General features: G+C 46.8%; 1 protein-coding gene across 1 annotated transcript; it reads right to left on the bottom strand.

The window, feature by feature from the left end:
• Nucleotides 1-2,877: 2,877 nt before the first annotated feature.
• On the bottom strand, nucleotides 2,878-17,941 carry CTSW (cathepsin W). Its single transcript, XM_026716430.2, has 11 exons — nucleotides 17,774-17,941; nucleotides 16,319-16,385; nucleotides 15,507-15,620; nucleotides 11,159-11,298; nucleotides 10,432-10,528; nucleotides 9,455-9,538; nucleotides 8,283-8,402; nucleotides 6,868-6,932; nucleotides 6,109-6,199; nucleotides 4,237-4,313; nucleotides 2,878-3,407 (listed from the first exon to the last, which is right to left on the bottom strand). The coding sequence occupies exons 1-11, from the start codon at nucleotides 17,867-17,869 to the stop codon at nucleotides 3,297-3,299; spliced, it is 1,062 nt and encodes a 353-aa protein (XP_026572215.2). The 5' UTR covers nucleotides 17,870-17,941; the 3' UTR covers nucleotides 2,878-3,296.
• Nucleotides 17,942-17,986: the final 45 nt, after the last annotated feature.

Below are 17,986 nucleotides of genomic sequence, written 5' to 3'. Positions count from 1 at the left end.
CCACCGGGGAAAGGAGGTATCCGACTGTTCTGACCCAGGCTTAGCCGAACCAAGAAACAGACTCCTTATCCCGAAAAACCCCCTCTTTGTTTAGTTACTGTGAATTCATGGCATTCACACACAGAAAAGTCCTGGCAATAATCCTTCAAACGATTAATTGCAATTTATCAGTCCTTGGAGAATTGCCAGGCCCAGAGCTTCCAGTCACAAAGCTATAAATTAATTCCTGGCAAGGAGTCTCTGAGGCACGAACTAAGCAAATCTTCATAATAATAAGCGAACTATTGTCTCCTGCAACCACCACTCCCCTCTTGCCTCTGTTTATTCCCCAAAGAGGGGCCATTCAGCGTCCACGTGTGCCCCTCCTCCTGAGTTGGCCCCTGTTCCTCAGTTGTTCTCCTCTCCTGACAGCTCTGTGCATACATATATCTGAACAGGCTCCAGCTGTTCTTCTTCCCCACTTATCTCCAACTCCAAAGGCAGCTTGGAAATATCAGACGGTCCTGGCCCCAGCTCTGCTTCCGACGCAGAGCATCCATCGGAGCCTTCCCCAGACTCTGGGACTGGCCCAAGTTCCTCCCCAACCTCCTCATTATCCGAGCCTGTCGCCAGCTCTGCTGGCAGCTGGCAGGACACAACACAGACTTGGGGGGTTCTGGGAGTTTTGAAGCCCACAAGTCTTTTAAAGTGGCCGAATTTGGACGCTCTCTGGGTTTAGGTCTTGCAAACAACTCCAGCCTTGTGCTTCTTAAAGCTAGCTTTACGGTTAACGTAACGGCCACCATTTCCGTTCATCAGAAGCCAGCTGGGAAGGTCACAAATGGCGATCACATGACCCCCAGGATTGTCATACATCCATGCCAGTTGCCAAGCCCCTGACTTTTGATCAGATGACCTTGGGGATGCCACAGTTGTCGTATGCGCGAGTCACTTTTTTTCGGTGCTGTTGAAACTTAACAAACAGTCGCTAAATGAATGTATGTAAGCCGAGGATTTCCTGTATATGGGAAGTTCCCTTCCTCCCCTTGATTTCCTGAAAGCCAGGCGCTGTATTTCTGCTCCCTTGCCAGCTGGCCCTTTCTGCCACCTGTCACTTGAAGCGTTCTCTTTTTCCCCCCTTCCTGTTTTCTACAGCTGGCTTTCCTCCTCCTCCTCCTCCTCCTCCTCCTCCTCCTCCTCCTCCTCCTTTTCTTCTTCTTCGTCTTCTTCCTCCTCCTCCTTTTCTTCTTTGTCTTCTTCCTCCTCCCCCCTCCTCCTCTTCCTCTTCTTCCTCTTCTTCATCCTCCTCCTCCTCCTCCTTCTCTTCTTCTTCCTCTTCTTCATCCTCCTCCTCCTCCTCTTCTCTTCTTCTTCCTCCTCCTCCTTCTCCTCCTCCTCTTCTTCTTCTTCGTCTTCTTCCTCCTCCTCCTTTTCTTCTTCTTCGTCTTCCTCCTCCTCCTCTTCCTCCTCCTCCTCTTCCTCCTCCTCCTCCTCTTCTTCTTCTTTTCTCCTCCTCCTCCTCCTCCTCCTCTTCTCTTCTTCTTCTTCCTCCTCCTCCTCCTCTTCTTCATCTTCTTCCTCTTCCTCCTCCTCTTCTTCTTCTTCCTCCTCCTCCTCCTCCTCCTCCTCCTCACAGCAACCTTCACCAAAAGCCTGACAGCTGTGTGGGCTAAAAAAAATTCACACCCTTTTTCACACCATGGTGTGAACTCGAAGCTGACAGTCATATTCTTCCTAGCAGTAGCCGAGTGGTTTATAAGAAGAGGCCTCATTTCTCTTCTCCAAAAGCCTCTGATTTTTCTTGCACTTTCTGGGTATTTATTCAGCCTCCCTTCTCCTCCCCCTTCCCCACATTTCAACCCCTTTAAAACTGAAATGGTGTAGAGTCTCCTGCTTGGGCGTGGGGGTTGGACTGGATGACCTCCAAGGTCCCTTCCAAATCTGTTAATCCCAGTTGGGGGTCTGGGCCCCAAGAGCAGCCTGAGGCTCACTGCCTTAAAAGTGTCCTCATGACAATCGGCCTCCAAAAATACTCGAGAAGATCAGACGTTCTAATCTAGGTAGAATGGGCAACTCCTCCTTTCCCCTTTCCCCATTAAATGGAGTTGGATTTTAAGACTTATTTTTCTTTTGAGAGTCTTGGGGAAGATTTAAGGCAGTGTTTCTCCAGTATGGCAACATTGAAGGTGGGTGGGCTCCAACTCCCAGAATTCCCCAGCCGGCATTCTTTAAGAAAGGTGGACTTCAACGCCTAGAATTCCCCAGCAAGCGATTGATCATCTTAGTTGCTGTTCTCTGAACTTTTTGCAAAGTCTTTTTTATAGTCTGTTAACCAAAATTGGTTGCAGTATTGGAGGTGTGGCCTTAACTAAGGTTTAATAAACTGGTCGTTCCTCCTGATAGGCCTGGCAGCCTCAGACCTGGGAATATTCAAGTCTCTACAATATATACTCTTGTTTTTGCCTCCCCCTCCGTTGTGTATGTGTTTAGGTTTAAATATGTGTTAAGTTAAAGAAACGCGGGGATGCGAGGTGGCCCCATCAGATCAACCAGCCACAGTGGAAATGAAGCGAAACTAAGAAAAAATAAAGCAATAAAGATAACCAAAACCCAAAAGGCCTTGTGACTTTGGAGGTGTGAAAAAAAATACATCCACGCAGGTCTAATCGGAATAGAAAAGGCAGGGGCAGAAAAGCCAAATTTCTTCCTTTCTTAGCCGAAACGGGCGGGAAATTTTGCTTTTTTATGGCTCATACATAACGAAAGACGGTTTTGATTCCAGAATTGGAAAATAAATATATAAATACACACACACAAACACACACACACACACACGGCTGTTTTGATGAGAATCTCTTTTCATTCATTCCGTATGAAGATTACCAGCAAGGTTCACTGTATTTTCACAATCTGCTTTCTTTATTTGGATATATAATATTCTGTCCATGCGTTTTGATTCCGTTTCCATTCAAATATTCCTTTCCACACCCCTCCTTATCCACACACACACACACACAGAAAATAGCCAGGTTTTTCTACACAAAGATTTTGCACCAAAACTGGAGATTCGGTCCATCATTTCTCCAAGTGCTGTACTTAGCAATTCTGAAAAGTTACACTACTCATCGGTTGCTGCTCTTAAAATTAGGAAAAATTCGAGAGACCCTGCATTTTAAAGAAACTGAATAATTCAGAGGAAAATCAAGACGTGTCAGGCCGCCAATACTGGAGGGCACCAGGTTGCAAAAGCTTGAAAATTAATAGGGCTGAGGGCTCCAAAGCGGTTGCCTTAAAGGCAGACAGATGCACGCACACCATCATCTAGGACAAACAGCCGGCTTCTGTCCTCCCAGATCTTTGAGGGTGGCTGTTGTGACAGACATGGCAATCCCACAGGTGTTCGAATCCCTGTCCATCCGGAAATAGCCCTAAGAGAAAATACAAAGAGTTCTGTTCAACTGTCAGATAGTCTTAAGACTCTCAGACTCTCTTCTTAAAAAGTTCCAGTGATGGAGCACTTCTGGTGGCAAGTCGTTCCACTGGTTAATTGCCTTCATTGTTTGGTTTCTGCTGCATTTATGTCAATTTATGCCAGTGATGGGGACTGATGCGTTCCCTGCCCCTGAACTGGGTTTTGGTTTCCCCAAACTCACTTCCCCACGTGATCCAAGTCGAAGCCAGTTTTTCTCAAGTTTAGCAATTTTCAGATGTGTGGACTTCAGCTCCCAGAATTCCCCAGGCAACTTTCCTGCCTAAGGCGGGACTAGAACTCCCCGTCTCCTGGTGATTGGCCCAAAATCATCCAGTCAGTTTTCATGTCTTAAGGCAGGACTAGAACTCCCGTCTCCTGGTGATTGGCCCAAAGTCACCCAGTTGGCTTTCCTGCCTAAGGAGGTCAGAACTCCCGTCTCCTGGTGATTGGCCCAAAGTCACCCAGTTGGCTTTCCTGCCTAAGGAGGGACTAGAACTCCCCGTCTCCTGGTGATTGGCCCAAAGTCACCCAGTTGGCTTTCCTGCCTGAGGCAATACTAGAACTCACCATCTCCTGATTTCTGGCCTGCTATACCTTACCTTAAGAGACTGGACTGCCATTTGTCAGAAGTGGTGTAGGGTCTGCTGCTTGGGCGGTGGGGTTGGACTAGATGACCTACAAGGTCCCTTCTAACTCTGTTAATCTAATCTAATCTAACCACTAGAGCAAAGAGGCACTTCCAATTCCATTCTCTTTTCCCACCAATCAGTGAAAACTCAACCCACCTCTTCTCCCCAGTGTTTTCCCCACGAGTTCTGGATAATCCAGTATGATCCACTCCAGGTACCGCGTCGGATTTTACCTGCAACCCAAAAAGCACACCAGTAAACCCTAACAGCCTGGTCATGGGTGCTCATTCCCTCCTAACCCCTCTCAAGAAAGCTATCGTGTTTTTGAAGGTCCATCTTTGCTAAATTGGACTAAAACATGAGCGTCCCAACAACTTTGTTAGCTGCTCCCCAAATTCGGAGCCTGAACTTGGAACTTGAATTTAGGTAGCCACAAAACTTCAGCCTAATTCGGCGCATTAAAACTTTCACCTTGTTCTAGGTTTGCACCGGACTTTGGATCCCGGTTAACGGGTTCACTCTCGTTAATAAAACGTTGTTTCAGGCAACAGAACCGAGTTCGCTTATTGCATCCCATCATCAACTAAGCAATTGTAGGCAGTCCCGGGTTTACGACCATTCTCGGAAGCAGAATTTTGGTTGCGAAGCAAATGTCTGCGGAGATTCCTCGTCATCCAGGCCCTGGTTGTCTCAGAGGTGCTTTTTTTTCCCCCCAGAAGCAAACGGATTTTCTGGATTTTCTTTGAAGACGTTTCGCTTCTCATCCAAGAAGCTTCTTCGTCTCCGAAGAGTTCAAGAAGCTTCTTGGATGGGAAGCGAAACGTCTTCAGACAAAAAACAAGAAGTCCAGTTGCCTCTTGAAGGAAAAAATAAAAGCACCTTTGGGTGTTGCTAAGCAAAGTAATTTTTAAGCAAATCTAGCTTTTCTCATCAGTTTTGCTTAGGCAACTCACAGTTGGCGATCGCCTGACCCTGGGACTCCGCAGCCTCTGTAAATCCATGCCAGTTGAATTTTGATCACATGACTGGGGGGGGGGCTGCAATGGTCATAAGTATGAGGACCAGCCTTGCCACTTTTCTCTGTGCCAGTCTGACTTTGAATGGTCCTTAAACAAACAGTTGTAAGCCAAGGACTGACTTCTGAGATTCACTCAGTAAGCTAAACATTCTCTCTCTCTCTTTTTTTCCCCTCTGTCTTTCTCTTTCTTCTCTGTCTTGGTTTCTCTCTGTCTCCCTCTTCTCTGTCTCTTTCTTTCTCTCTGTCTCTCTCTCTCTCCGTGTCTCTCTCTCTTCTCTGTCTCTCTGTCTCTTCTCTTTGTCTCTGTCTCTCTGCCTCTGCTTCTCTCTTTCTTCTCTGTCTCTTTCCCTCTCTCTCTTCTCTGTGTCTGTCTCTCTTTGTCTCTTTCTCTCTGCCTCTGCTTCTCTCTTCTCTTTCTCTCTGTCTCTGTGTCTCTCTCTTTCTCTCTCTCTCTTGCACATACTGATGTTCCTCAATTTACGACTGTAATGGAGCCCCAAATTACGATTGTTGATGCAGCTGTTAAGCAGGTCGACTACATGACCGCATACTGATTTTAGGATTGTTTTAGAGGAAATCATTAGACAACTGTGGTCATTAAGCAAACACTGTGTTGTTAAACAAATCAATTTTATCTGATGACAAAACCTATTGAAAATTCAGTGATTTTGAAGATGGGATTCTGCAAATCGCCATAAATGCAATCTGGTTGCCAAGCTCTCACAGTGAGATCCTGTGACTATTGGGGGGAGTGGGGGCATCAGAACTTTGACATCGCATCAGGAGTACCTTCTGGTGGCCCTGTCATAACTTCAGACAGTCGCTAAGCGACCGGTCATTGAACGAGGACTACCTGTATGGACTAAATCGGATTAAGATTCTAAGGTTAGGATGTTGGGAGATTGCAACCCTTCACAAACAACCCAACTGCCTTCAAAACTGGCGGGATACTGAATGGGAGAATCAAGCCAGGATCCACGAACCCCAACAAGCAAGGAAACACAGCTTACCTTCACCGAAGCCAACAATAAGGACCGCGTGGTCACGCCAGTTAGGGTCACAGCTTACCTTGGACCTCTGAATGATGCCGTTTCGGTAATGCTGCCCCACGGAGAGAATCCAAACAGACCACAATTAGCCATAGATGGATGGTCATTAAATTTCTGTTACCTCTCTAGGCGTCTCTTTGTTTCTCTGAGTCTTCCGGAATTAGTTCCAGTGGCCAAATTTACATGTTTCATCTGTATTTTGACCATTTTTTTTTCTTTTCCTAAAATTGAGCCACAAACTAACCCCGTGGCCTAGGTTTCTGCAATACAGGTGGTCCTCTACTTACGACCACAATGGAGCCCCAGATTTCTGGCGCTAAGCAAAACAGCGGTTAAGTGAATTTTACCCCGTTTTTACAAACTTTCTCCCCACAGATCCCTGCAATTGTTAAGTTAGTAACACGGTTGTTAAGCGAATCCACCGTAAACATGAGTCTGTTGCCAAGGATCCGAATTCTAATCATGGGGAAGCTGGAAATGTCATAAATGTGAAAAGCGGTCGTAAATCCTTTTTTTTTTCAGTGATGTAACTTGGGTCCCTAAATGAGCTGTTGTAACTGGAGGACTACCCGTCTACAGGAGCTGGCCTGAGTTCAAATTAACCCAAGTTAGGGAATCTGGGAAAATTCAGCCACAAAAGAACCTCGGCAGCGAATCGGGAAGGATGTCAGCTAATGAAAACGTTCCTTTTTTCCACCTGAATTTTACCCCCGTTCTCACCTGCAGGTTTTTTCCGTTTATCAAAGCCGTCACGGGACCCTGGGTGGCCACCATATTAGCAATATCTGGGAGAAAAAAACATCACAAATTAACCTGGAAGTTTGGATAAGCAAAAACCTAGAAGAGCAAAATTAGGATTTTGGAGCGAAATTCATTTCCCCTCCCAAATACAGGTTGTCCTGGACTTACAACGGCCCGTTTAGTGACCAAAAAAAGGGACTTGTGGCTGTTTTTCACACTTAACGACCGTTGCAACATCCCCATGGACAGGTGATCAAAATTCGCTTGGCAACGGGGTCATATTTATGACGGTTGCAGTGTCCCAGAGGGGTCATGGGATCAACTCCCATCAAGTGCCGTGGGGAAGCGTGATAGCAACGGCAATGATTCACTTTAACAGCTGAGGAAGGAAAGGTCGTAAAACGGGGCAAGCCCCACTTTTAACAAAGGTCTCAATTAGCAACGTAAATTTTGGGCTCAATTGGGGTCATAAGTCCAGGTAGTCCTCGACTTACAACCATTGTCATTGCCAAGCCAGGCGGACGTGACATGAGTCACACCACCACCTTTTATCTCTTTGCCAAAGCGGTGAAGCAAATCAGCCTGGTTGTTAAGTGAACCACCCAGTTGTTAAGCGAGTCAAGCTTCCCCCATTAACTTGGCATGTCAAGACACCCGCTGGGAAGATCCCCAAAAGGGGATCCCAGGACGTTGCAACGGTTGTAAATAAATGCCGGTTGCCAAGCGCCCCAATTTTGATCACGTGACGGTGGGAATCCTGCAACTGTTGTAAATGTGAGGATTGTTTGCAAGCCACTGTTTCCAGTGCCGTTGTAACTTTCAATGGTCACTAAATGAATGGTTGTAAGACAATTACCATCCTCTTTTAACGGCCCCATAATCCCCTTGCGGGGTGGAGTCCAAACAACTGAAAGGAGCTAACAGAGTGTCCAAATGGCCGGATGCCCTTCCTGTCACCAATGTGGAGTTTTGTTCAGCAGAAATATTTTCATCGTGCCCAGAGAGAGAAATATCTACCTCTACCTAGGATTGAACTCGCAGCCTCCTGATTGTGAGATGAGAGCTCCAGCTCTAGGCCACCGCACCACAATGGTTGTAACACAATGACTTACCTGTATTAAGCCACAATGTTGTTTGGGGTTTTTTGGGGGGGGGCGCGGGGGGACATCATATAACTGCACCTCTCGCATTTAAATTGGTTGAACATGTAAAAAGAGACTGTCTACCTGCAGATAATGTTTTTATTCTTGTTCCAATTTTTCCAAATGCAAAAAGACACAACCCTACATTAAAGAAAAAAGGGGGGATCTTGAGTCAACCTGCTAATTTTTTTCAGGTGCCTCAAGCGGCTTATAATTCAGACGGGCCAGTCCAGCCCTTATCCAAAGACTTACATTTCTCATCCCTTGGAAGTATGCTGTAACCATCAATCTTGGTTAGTTTTTGCTTCTTGAATTTCAGGCAGCGATGGTTTTCCCCAATGTAAGGGTAAAATGTGCTCGGTGCCAATCCACCTGGAAAAGAAACCGAGGATAGTTCACGAAAGGGGGTGGAGGAGAAAGACTTTAAAAAAAATGTTTTATTACCGTTATCATTTTGGAATTTTCCTAACGTCGGCAGTTAACTAACTGCCTTGAAACTGTTCTAATGACCAGGCAGACAATTCGCTAACCACCTGCTGCACGAAATCCAGCCTTCAGCCTGCAAGCAAGCCGAGTTGATCATCAAAGAACAAAATATGAGAAGAGCTGCAGGAATTGGGTGTGTCTATTTTAATGAAAAGAAGGACAAGAGGTGACTTGACAGCAGAAGTTCAGCATTTGAGGGGATACCCCAGAGAAGAAGGGGGTCAATCTATTTCCCAAAGCACCAGAAGGCAGGACGAGAAGCAACGGATGGAAACGAATCCAGGAGAGAAGCAACCTCGAATTCTGGAGAAACTTCCTGACAGGAAGAATAATTAATCAGTGGAGCAACTTTCCTCCAGAATTTGGAGGTATAATTGGAGGTTTTTAAGAAGAGGTTGGACAGCCATTGGCCTGAAATGGTATAGGCTTTACTGCTTGAGCAGTGGGGTTGGTCCAAGGTCCCTTCCAACTCTGTTATTCTGTAATTCCAAAGCAACTTAAGGACAGGCCAAGAAGCAATGGATGGAAATGAATGAAATAGAGAAGCAACTTAGAACTAAGAAGAAACTTCTTGACAGGGAGAACAATTAATCGGTGGAACAACTTGCCTCCAGAAGTTGTTGGGCTCCATCACTGGAGGCTTTTAAGAAGGAATTAGACACCCATTTGTCTGAAATGGTATAGGGTCTCCTGCTCGAGCAGGGGGTTGGTCTAGATGACCTACGAGATCTCTTCCGACTCTGTTATTCTCTTATCTCTGCCTCTCGGTTCACAACTCACTCACCTGCTCGCACAGAGCCCACCTTGATGGGTTGTTGTGAGGCTCCAACATGGGTTGAGCCATCACAGCCCGGGCTCCAGCGAGGGGGGGAAAGAGTTGTGTGAACTCACTTAAAAGCTACCACAAAAAAATGCAACAAACTGGGATGTTCACATACTGTTGTTGACGACGTACTGAAACGCGTCCCAGACATAGCCCCCTACGCAGCCTCCTCGGGAGTGGTATGTGCAGTCGATGACTTCTAGAATGAAAGAGAGAGAGAGAGAGAGAGAGATTATTTCGAAGAAGATTGTCGGACAGTGATGGAAGATGCTTGCCTTCCTCTAGTTCCCAAATCAGTCAGCCCTCTCTGCCCCTCAACCTGTCCCCACTTCCCAATCTGAGTTTGCAGAAGACCATTGAGGGAACTACCCAATATGCCTCAATCTTGGCAAAGTTAAGATGCATGGACTTCAACTCCCAGAATTCCCAGCCAGCCTGCTTTAAGATGCATGGACTTCAACTCCCAGAATTCCCCAGCCAGCCTGCTTTAAGATGCATGGACTTCAATTCCCAGAATTCCCCAGTCAGCGTTCTTTAAGATGCATGGACTTCAATTCCCAGAATTCCCAGCCGGCCTGCTTTAAGATGCATGGACTTCAACTCCCAGAATTCCCAGCCGGCCTGCTTTAAGATGCATGGACTTCAACTCCCAGAATTCCCAGCCGGCCTGCTTTAAGATGCCTGGACTTCAACTCCCAGAATTCCCAGCCAGCCTGCTTTAAGATGCCTGGACTTCAACTCCCAGAATTCCCAGCCAGCCTGCTTTAAGATGCATGGACTTCAACTCCCAGAATTCCCCAGCTGGGAGGCTTTAAGGGGTGGACATCATATCCCAGAATTCCCCAGACAGCCTGCTTTAAGAGGGATGGACTCCCAGAATCCCCCAGCTGTCAGGCTTTAAGGGGCGGACATCATGTCCCAGAATTCCCCAATCAGTCTGCTTTAAGAGGGATGGTCTTCAACTCCCAAAATTCACTGGCCAGCAAGGAATTCTGGGAGTTGAAGTCCACCCGTCTTAAATAAATTTCTGGGATTGAGAAACCACTTGAATGAACCCTCCTTTGTCACCTACCTTCCCGTCATCTGACATACCTTGCACGGAGAGGCTGCAGTTAACATTTCGGTGAATCTTCCACAACGCCTCTATGTTGGAGACGGCTGCAAAGGCCCAACAGGACGCGCACTCTCCCTACGGAAGAGATCGGAAACATTAAACTAGGATCTGGCCCGTGTCCTCTGATTTCTAACCACATCTCTGGTATCCTAGGGCTGTTAACAGTGCAGGAAAATTCACCCTGCAGCATCAGTAGCATATAGCAGGCGCTGCAAATTTCACGGAAGAAAGGAAAAGCCATTCTTTATATAGTTGCCAAGAGAATTGCATGAACTACTCCGGGACACCACTAGCCTTCATCCTGGCCCTAGTCCAGCATTCTTTTAAGGTGGGTGGACTTCAACTCCCAGAATTCCCCAGTCAGCATTCTTTTAAGAGATCAGCTTGCTGGGAAATTCTGGGAGTTGATCTGGGGGATTCTGGGGATCGAAGTCCACCCCACTTAAACTGTCTAAAGTTGCAAAAATAACTACTCCAGGGACTTCGATTTAGTGGTTCAAGACAATGTCACTCAACAAGGCAGGACAAATCCATCTTTCCCCTTCAACATCATCAAGGCTGGAAGATCTCCCTAAAATTTATGCTCTGCGTAAGTCACATCTATCCCCACCAAAAGTCCCTGCTGGTTGAGAAGACGGAAATCGGCGTCCGATGTGACATTAGTTTGCGGAAGATAAGTCGGCAGCTCTCTCTGTCCACGCTCACCTGGTCCATCACTGGAGACAAGCCCTTTTTTCTCCAGTCGCAGAATCGGGGTGCCCCCATGAAGCTACGGGGCGGCTCCATTGGCCCAAACGGCACAGCCTTCAAAACCGGGTTTCCAAACTTCTTCGCAAACTCACTTTCTGCGTAGGGAAGAAAAGACATTCTGTATCATCCGCCTGTGGCTTGGGCTTATGACTCCAGTCTTCTCTAACCATCCTGAGTCGTGAAGGCGGGGGATGAGGGGTATTGTAGTGGAGGAAGCATCCGGGAGGAGGTTGCAGAGTTTGGGCAACCTGGTTAATTTACTAACTTTCACTTTGCCAAAAGCGCTGAAGCTTAAAAAGGAGCCTAAGCGTGAAAACTAAGATCGTGAGCCCTCTCAGTTCCTGGCCAATAGATGGGAAAGAAATGGAGGTAGTGACAGATTTTATCTTCCTGGGCTCCACTGCGGGTGGGGACTGCAGGCAAGGAATTAAAAGACGCTTGCTCCTGGGGAGGAAAGCTGTGGCAAATCCAGACGGCCTACTCAAAAGCAGAGACAAATCCCCCTGCCAACAAAGGGGCGTAGAGTCAAGGCTGTGGTTCCCCCAGTGGCAATGTATGGCTGGGAAAGTTGGACCGTAAGGAAGGCTGAGCGCCAAAGAATGGAGGCCTTTGAACTCTGGGGCTGGAGGAGACTCCAGCGAGTCCCTTGGACTGCAAGGCCATCCAACCAGTCAATCCTAGAGGAGATCAACCCAGACTGCTCTTTAGAAGGCCGGATCTTGGAGAGGAAACTCAAAGACTTTGGCCACCTCATGAGAAGGAAGGACTCGCTGGAGAAGAGCCGAATGCTGGGAACGATGGAGGGAAAAAGAAGAAGGGGGTGGCAGAGAAGGAGGTGGCTGGAGGGAATCCCTGAAGCAGTTGGCGTGAGCTTCAATGGACTCTAGAAGATGGTAGAGGACAGGAAGGCCTGGAGGAATGTTGTCCATGGGGTCACGATGCATTGGACACGACTTCGCAACTAACAACAACAAGAAGTGTAAAAAATGGTCATGTCACTTTTTTTCCAATTCTGATTTAAGTTTGAACGGTCCCTAAATGCACTGATGTAAGACGAGGACTACCTGTTGATGCTGGAGACTTTCCCGGTTGGCCATCTGCCTAGCCGCCCTTCAGCAATTCAAACCACACCGGCCAAACATTTATTAAACAGACCAAGGAGAGGTGACCCACCACAGGCGTGGGGTGGGAAAACCTGCCTTCTTTTTTATTAAGTTTTCTATTTTTACTCTTCCCCAAGAGGGAGACGTCCGTGTGGAATTTTCAGCCTCGGCTGCCAAAATAATTTGGCCGGCCTTGGGTGTTGTGTACCTACACACACACACACACACAAAAGGAGTAGGAAGAAAGACGGGAGGAGCGGGGAAAGCCAATTCTTTTGATCCTGCGCGATAGCCTTGCGAGACTCGGGCAAAATTCCCCAGGAATTCAACTTTCTTGGACCGTTTGCTTGGTATTCCACCAAGTGCCAGCCAAATTGTCCCCCCTTCCAAGCTCACCCCTTCAACCGGGGTGAATAAAACACACTGCTTAAACACACAACGCTTGCAGTGCCCAAACAAAAGGACCATTGTGTGACCTGGCCGTCCCAAGCTGTTTCCTGCGAGCCACTGAGATAAGGGCAGCTTCCTACAACATGCTTCGCTGTTTCAGTTTAACAGAATTACAGAGTTGGAAGTGGACCTTAGAGGTCTTCTAGTCCAACCCCCTAATCAGGCAGGAAACCCTATGTCATTTCAGGCAGGTGACTGTCCAGGCTTTTCTTATAAACTTCCAGTGGTGAAGCACCTACAAGCCATTCCACAGGTTAATTGTTCTCACTGTCAGTAAATGTCTCTCTTTGTTTAGTTTCTTGTCTCGCCTTCTGGTGCTTTGCAAAACAGAAAACTGGACAAGAAGCCCAGCTGCTTTTTGAAAAAAATAAAAAGAGAGAGAGATTTAGCCATTGTGTCGATGCAACACGGCTGAAACTCCGCTGGTTAGATCTGCAACGGAGGTTGGATTCTGTGGTGGGCTCATCTCTAAAACATCCTGCTTACCACAGCGACACGGAGGCTTGCCCACCTCTGCAGGACGGGAACGCTCAGCTCACCACCAGCCCACCGCAAAGACAACTCGGGGTCTTTGTTTGCACAGGCGGTTCAACAGCAACACTTTCCAATGTGCAAACCAGGGCTGCGCGGTTTATTCAACTCATTTCACTTTATTGGGCCGCTGGCTGCTTTGGGAATGTCCCCTCCCTTCTGCCTCTTGGGCACCGCCTCCCCATCGCCATTTCATAGAATCCTAGACCTGGAACGGACCTTGGTTTGGACTAGAACAGTGGTCGCCAACCAGCGGGCCGGGGACCGTTGGTGGTCCGTGAGAAAATTTTGGTGGTCTGCAGAGAAAAAGCACCCGCGAAAGCAATTAATCCAGACTGCACAGGAACACAAGGCTTGCGTCGCTTGCATTGTGAACAACATGAGGTAGTGAGGGGAGGGGGGAATTTGCCCCACTCGCCTGGCCTGGCCACCGGGCTGCTTCTTTCCACTTCTTTCTTCTTCTGCATGCAAGGAAAGCAGCCAAAGTCTTTCTTTCTCTCCCCCAAACTCTGCCAGAAATGAGTCTCTGGGACCCTGCAAGGCCTCCTGGTCCAAGAGGCTGCTCCGGCAAAGACTCATTTCTGGCGGAGTTTGGGGGAAAGAAAGAAAGACTTCTGCTGCTTCTGCTGTTTTCCTTGCATGAAGCCAAAAGTCTCTCTCTCTTTCTCTACCCCTGAGAACGGAGCTGGAAATGGTATCATGTTCCCAAATAAAAAATGATCAATCAGTAGGAAATTGGGGTGGAGAATTTTCCTCCAGACTTTTTTGGGGATTTCTCAGGGTCTCTGGTCCACAGGATTTAAAATTATGGGTTTGGTGGTCCCTGAGGTCCAAAAGGTTGGCAACCCCTGGACTAGATGACCTACAAGGTCCAACTCTGTTTATTGCGTGACAGGTTGTCCCTGACTCAACAACCATGATGACGCCCCAGATTTTCATTGATTAGCGAAGCATTTCTTAAGCTACTTTTGCCCCATTTTACAACCTTTCTCGTCACTGTCATTCAGCGTATCCCTGCAGCAGTTAACTTGGCCAGCTGGTTGTTAAGCGAATCCGGCTTCCCCATTGACTTGGCTTGTCAGAAGTTCGTGACCTCGGGACACTGTCATAACTATGAGTCAGTGGCCAAGGGTCTGAATTTTGATCACGTCACCGTGGGGATGCCACAACAGTTGTAAGAGTGGAAAACGGTCGTAAGTCACTTTTTCCAGTACTGTTGTAACTTTGAACAGTCACAAAATAGATAGTGTTGGAAAGGACCTTGTAGGTCGAATCCAACCCCGCCCCCCGCCCCCAGGAGAAACTACACCATTTCTGACAGGTGGTAGTTCAATCTCTTCGTGAAAGACTGTAGACTAGGTGAAACCAGGTTTAATAGCAGTAACTGTGAGAGGGATCTTGGAGTCTTAGAGGACAACCAGCTAAATATGAGCCAGCAGTGCGCAGAACCGCCAAAAAAAGCTAATGCAATCCTAAATTGTATTAACAGAGGGATACAATCAAGATCAAGAGAGATACTAACACCACTCTATAAAGCCTTAGTAAGACCACACCTAGAGTACTGCATCCAGTTTTGGTCACCACACTATAAAAAAGATATTGAGACTCTAGAAAAAGTGCAGAAAATCAGGATGATTAGGGGACTGGAGGCTAAAACATATGATGAACGGTTGCAGGAACCGGGCCTGGCTAGTCTAGGGAAGAGAAGGACCAGGGGAGACAGGAGAGCATCTTCCAATATTTGAGGGGCTGCCCCAGAGAGGAGGAAGGGGGTCAAGCTATTCTCCAAAGCACCCAAAGGCCAGACAAGGAATAATAGATGGAAACTGAAGAAGGAGAGATTCAACCTGGAAATAAGGAGAAACTCTGACAGTGAGAACAATCAACCCATGGAACAGAAGTTGCCTTCAGAAGTTGTGGGAGCTTCATCCCTGGAGTCTTTCAAGAAGAGATTGGACTGCCATTTGTCAGAAATGGTATTGGGTCTCAACTCTTGGGCAGAGGGTTGGACTAGATGACCTACAAAGTCCCTTCCAGCTCTGTTTATCTGTTATCTGAAAGCTTCCAGTCACGAAGCTCCCACAACTTCTGAAGGCAACTTCTGTTCCACTGGTTGTTTGCCAAACGAACGGCTGTAGGTCGTATTCTGCATTCTGTTATTCAGCATCCTTGAATAATCGCCCGCATGGATCAAACATTTCATTTCCCTTCCATCTTACCTGTCAAGTCACTGAAAGGGGTGATCCCATATTGTGCAGTCCCCAGTTCAGTGTCCTGCAAGACCTGGCTCGTTTCCATGTTCTGTGCGAAGACCTTGAAGCGGTAAATCATCTCTAGGATGAAGAAATCAAAGGGGCAGGAAACAGAAAGCCCCATTTAAGTTACAAATGTGGAACGCTTAGCTGATGTTAGACCCTACTTCATCTGCTTCTCCTCTTCCTGGGTAGCTGTGGTTTTAATATTTTTAGATTGGGAAGTCAGGTAACCATTCCAGAAAGAGAGAATTGCAAAGTCTTGTAGCCAAATCCTTTTCGTGTCCCTGTTGTTTTAACACCTCAGGAGTCAAAATAATTTTATTTTAGCTCATGGAGCGCACTGAAATGCTTCAAAATTTGCAGCTGGACAGATGAACATTAACACAGCCAAAATTTAATACTTTTAGAAGGGTGTTTTTCAACCCTGGCAACTTGAAGATGTGTGGTGTGGACTTCGACTCCCACAATTCCCCACCTGGCCTGCTTTAAGATGGGTGGACATCAATCCCAGAATTCCCCAGCCAGCAGTTTGGCTGGGGAATTCTGGGAGTTGAAATCTCCGAATCCTCCAGCTGCCAAGATTGAGATACATACTGCTCTAGAGAGCATCCACTTGGTGGTCTCGGATCTGCTTCTCTTCTTATTCAAGTTGCATTCACACATAATAAAAACACGGCTAGATTCAACCTCTTCTGCGATTTATCAGAATCCCATTTATTGGGCTAGGTTTAAGATGCAGGGTGCAGAGGGGGAAAAAATTCATATATATTGCTTACCTTCTTGGCTGTTGTAGGTTTTGCCAAACTTCTCCAAAAAATCCTGGAACTTCCCAGCCAGTTCCATCTGGAACAAACAACAGCACGTTAAAAAGTTAACCCGCTTCAGAATAAAAACATTGCAAAGACAAATTTCCACTTGCAGCCCAATTTTTGTTTTCTACCAACGCAATGCTGTCCATAGCTGTTCCGTCCATGTTAGCCTTGTTAACTTTCTTTTATATATTTAAGAAAAAAATTTAAAAGAGGAAAGATCAGTTGAATGCAATTCCTGAAGCATTTCTTTCCTTGGCCAAAGAAGTTTCTATTTTTCTACTTTATTTTCAGGCTGCTTGAGAATTTTGATTTATTTTTAGATTTTTCTCAAAGAGGTTTTCTGAAGCTGGTGGCAAACTTACAGTAGCTTTCCCCGTTATTCTATCAACTTTGTAGCAGTCTGCAAAAATATATAATTTCTCTCCCCCAATAATATGGAGAATAATCATTTCTCTCCCCAGAATAATATGGAGAATCACCGGAAAGCTGGGGAGAAAATTAAAGACTTTGATCGATAATTTATCAAGCACCTCTATGGGTCCAAGAGAGATTTAGAACTGGAACCAAGAAGAAATTTCCTGACAGTGAGAACAATTAATGAGGAGCCAGATTGTTGAGGGCAACAGGCTGACTCTGTAAAACCGCTTAGAGGGAGCACTATAAAGCGGTATATAAGTCTTAAGTGCTATTGCTAGGTGCTAGTCAGCAGAACCACTTGCCTCCACAAGTTGTGAGTGCCATATCAGTGGAGGTTTCTAGCAAAAGATTGGACAGCCATTTGTCTGAAACGGGATAGAGTCTCCTGCTTGAGGAAGGGGTTGGACTAGAAGACCTCCAAGGTCCCTTTCAACTCTTTTGTTCTTCTGTTTTTCTGTTAGGGGCTGCAGGCTAAACCATACAACGAATGGTTAAGAGAACTAGGTGTGTCTAGTGAAAAGAAGGACTGGGGCTGACATGATAGCAATATTCCAGTATTTGAGGGGCTGCCCCAAAGAAGAGGAAGGGGTCAAGCTATTCTCCAAAACACCTGAGGGCAGGACGAGAAGCAACGGACGGAAAGTAAGTAAGGAGAGAACCAACCTAGAACTAAGAAGGAATTTCCTGGCATTGAGAAAAATTAATGCGTGGAACAGCTTGCTCCATCACTGGAGGCTTTCAAGAAGAGATTGGACAACCCATTTGTCTGAAATTTTGTGGGTTCTGCTGCTTTGAGCAGGGGGTTGGACTAGATGACCTACAAGGTCCCTTCCAATTCTTCCGTTGTTCTGTTATTTTCTGCACAGCAAATGATTAAGCTGTTATCTAAAGGCAAGTTGCAACAATGATCAGAGATGCGGGGGGGAGGAATTTACAGCCGTTTTCCTCCCTTCTTTCGACCGCCCCATTTCCCTTCCCCTATTTAGGGGGGGGTCTCCTCACCGTGGCCGGATCCGAAGGGAGGGTAAAGCTGGCCCGAAGAGCAGGCATCCATGCCGCCCATAGCGTCAAGCCAGCGGCGAGTCTGGCCAGCCCCATCGCTGGTGCGTCTTGTCGCAATCTGGGGTTTGTGGTGAAAGTATCGACAAGGGATGGAAAGAAAGATGAAGACCTGGGGAGGGCACGGAGGGGAAAACCACAGGGACAGGAAAGCGA

Source organism: Pseudonaja textilis, chromosome 16 (assembly GCF_049901715.1).
Source record: "Pseudonaja textilis isolate UNSWEBS1 chromosome 16, rPseTex1.2, whole genome shotgun sequence".
NCBI classification, from domain to species: domain Eukaryota; kingdom Metazoa; phylum Chordata; class Lepidosauria; order Squamata; family Elapidae; genus Pseudonaja; species Pseudonaja textilis.
Note: the sequence above shows the minus strand (reverse complement) of the source record. Positions and strands in the feature narration are given on the sequence as shown.

Excerpts from the sequence above, each read along its gene's own strand:
- CTSW (XM_026716430.2), bottom strand. The coding sequence starts at position 17,869 with ATGGGGCTGGCCAGACTCGCCGCTGGCTTGACGCTATGGGCGGCATGG. Across the intron at positions 10,529-11,158 it reads TGTCTCCAGTGATGGACCAG|GGAGAGTGCGCGTCCTGTTG; the intron begins GTGAGCGTGGAC and ends TCTCTTCCGTAG. Across the intron at positions 4,314-6,108 it reads TATTGTTGGCTTCGGTGAAG|GTAAAATCCGACGCGGTACC; the intron begins GTAAGCTGTGTT and ends TTTGGGTTGCAG.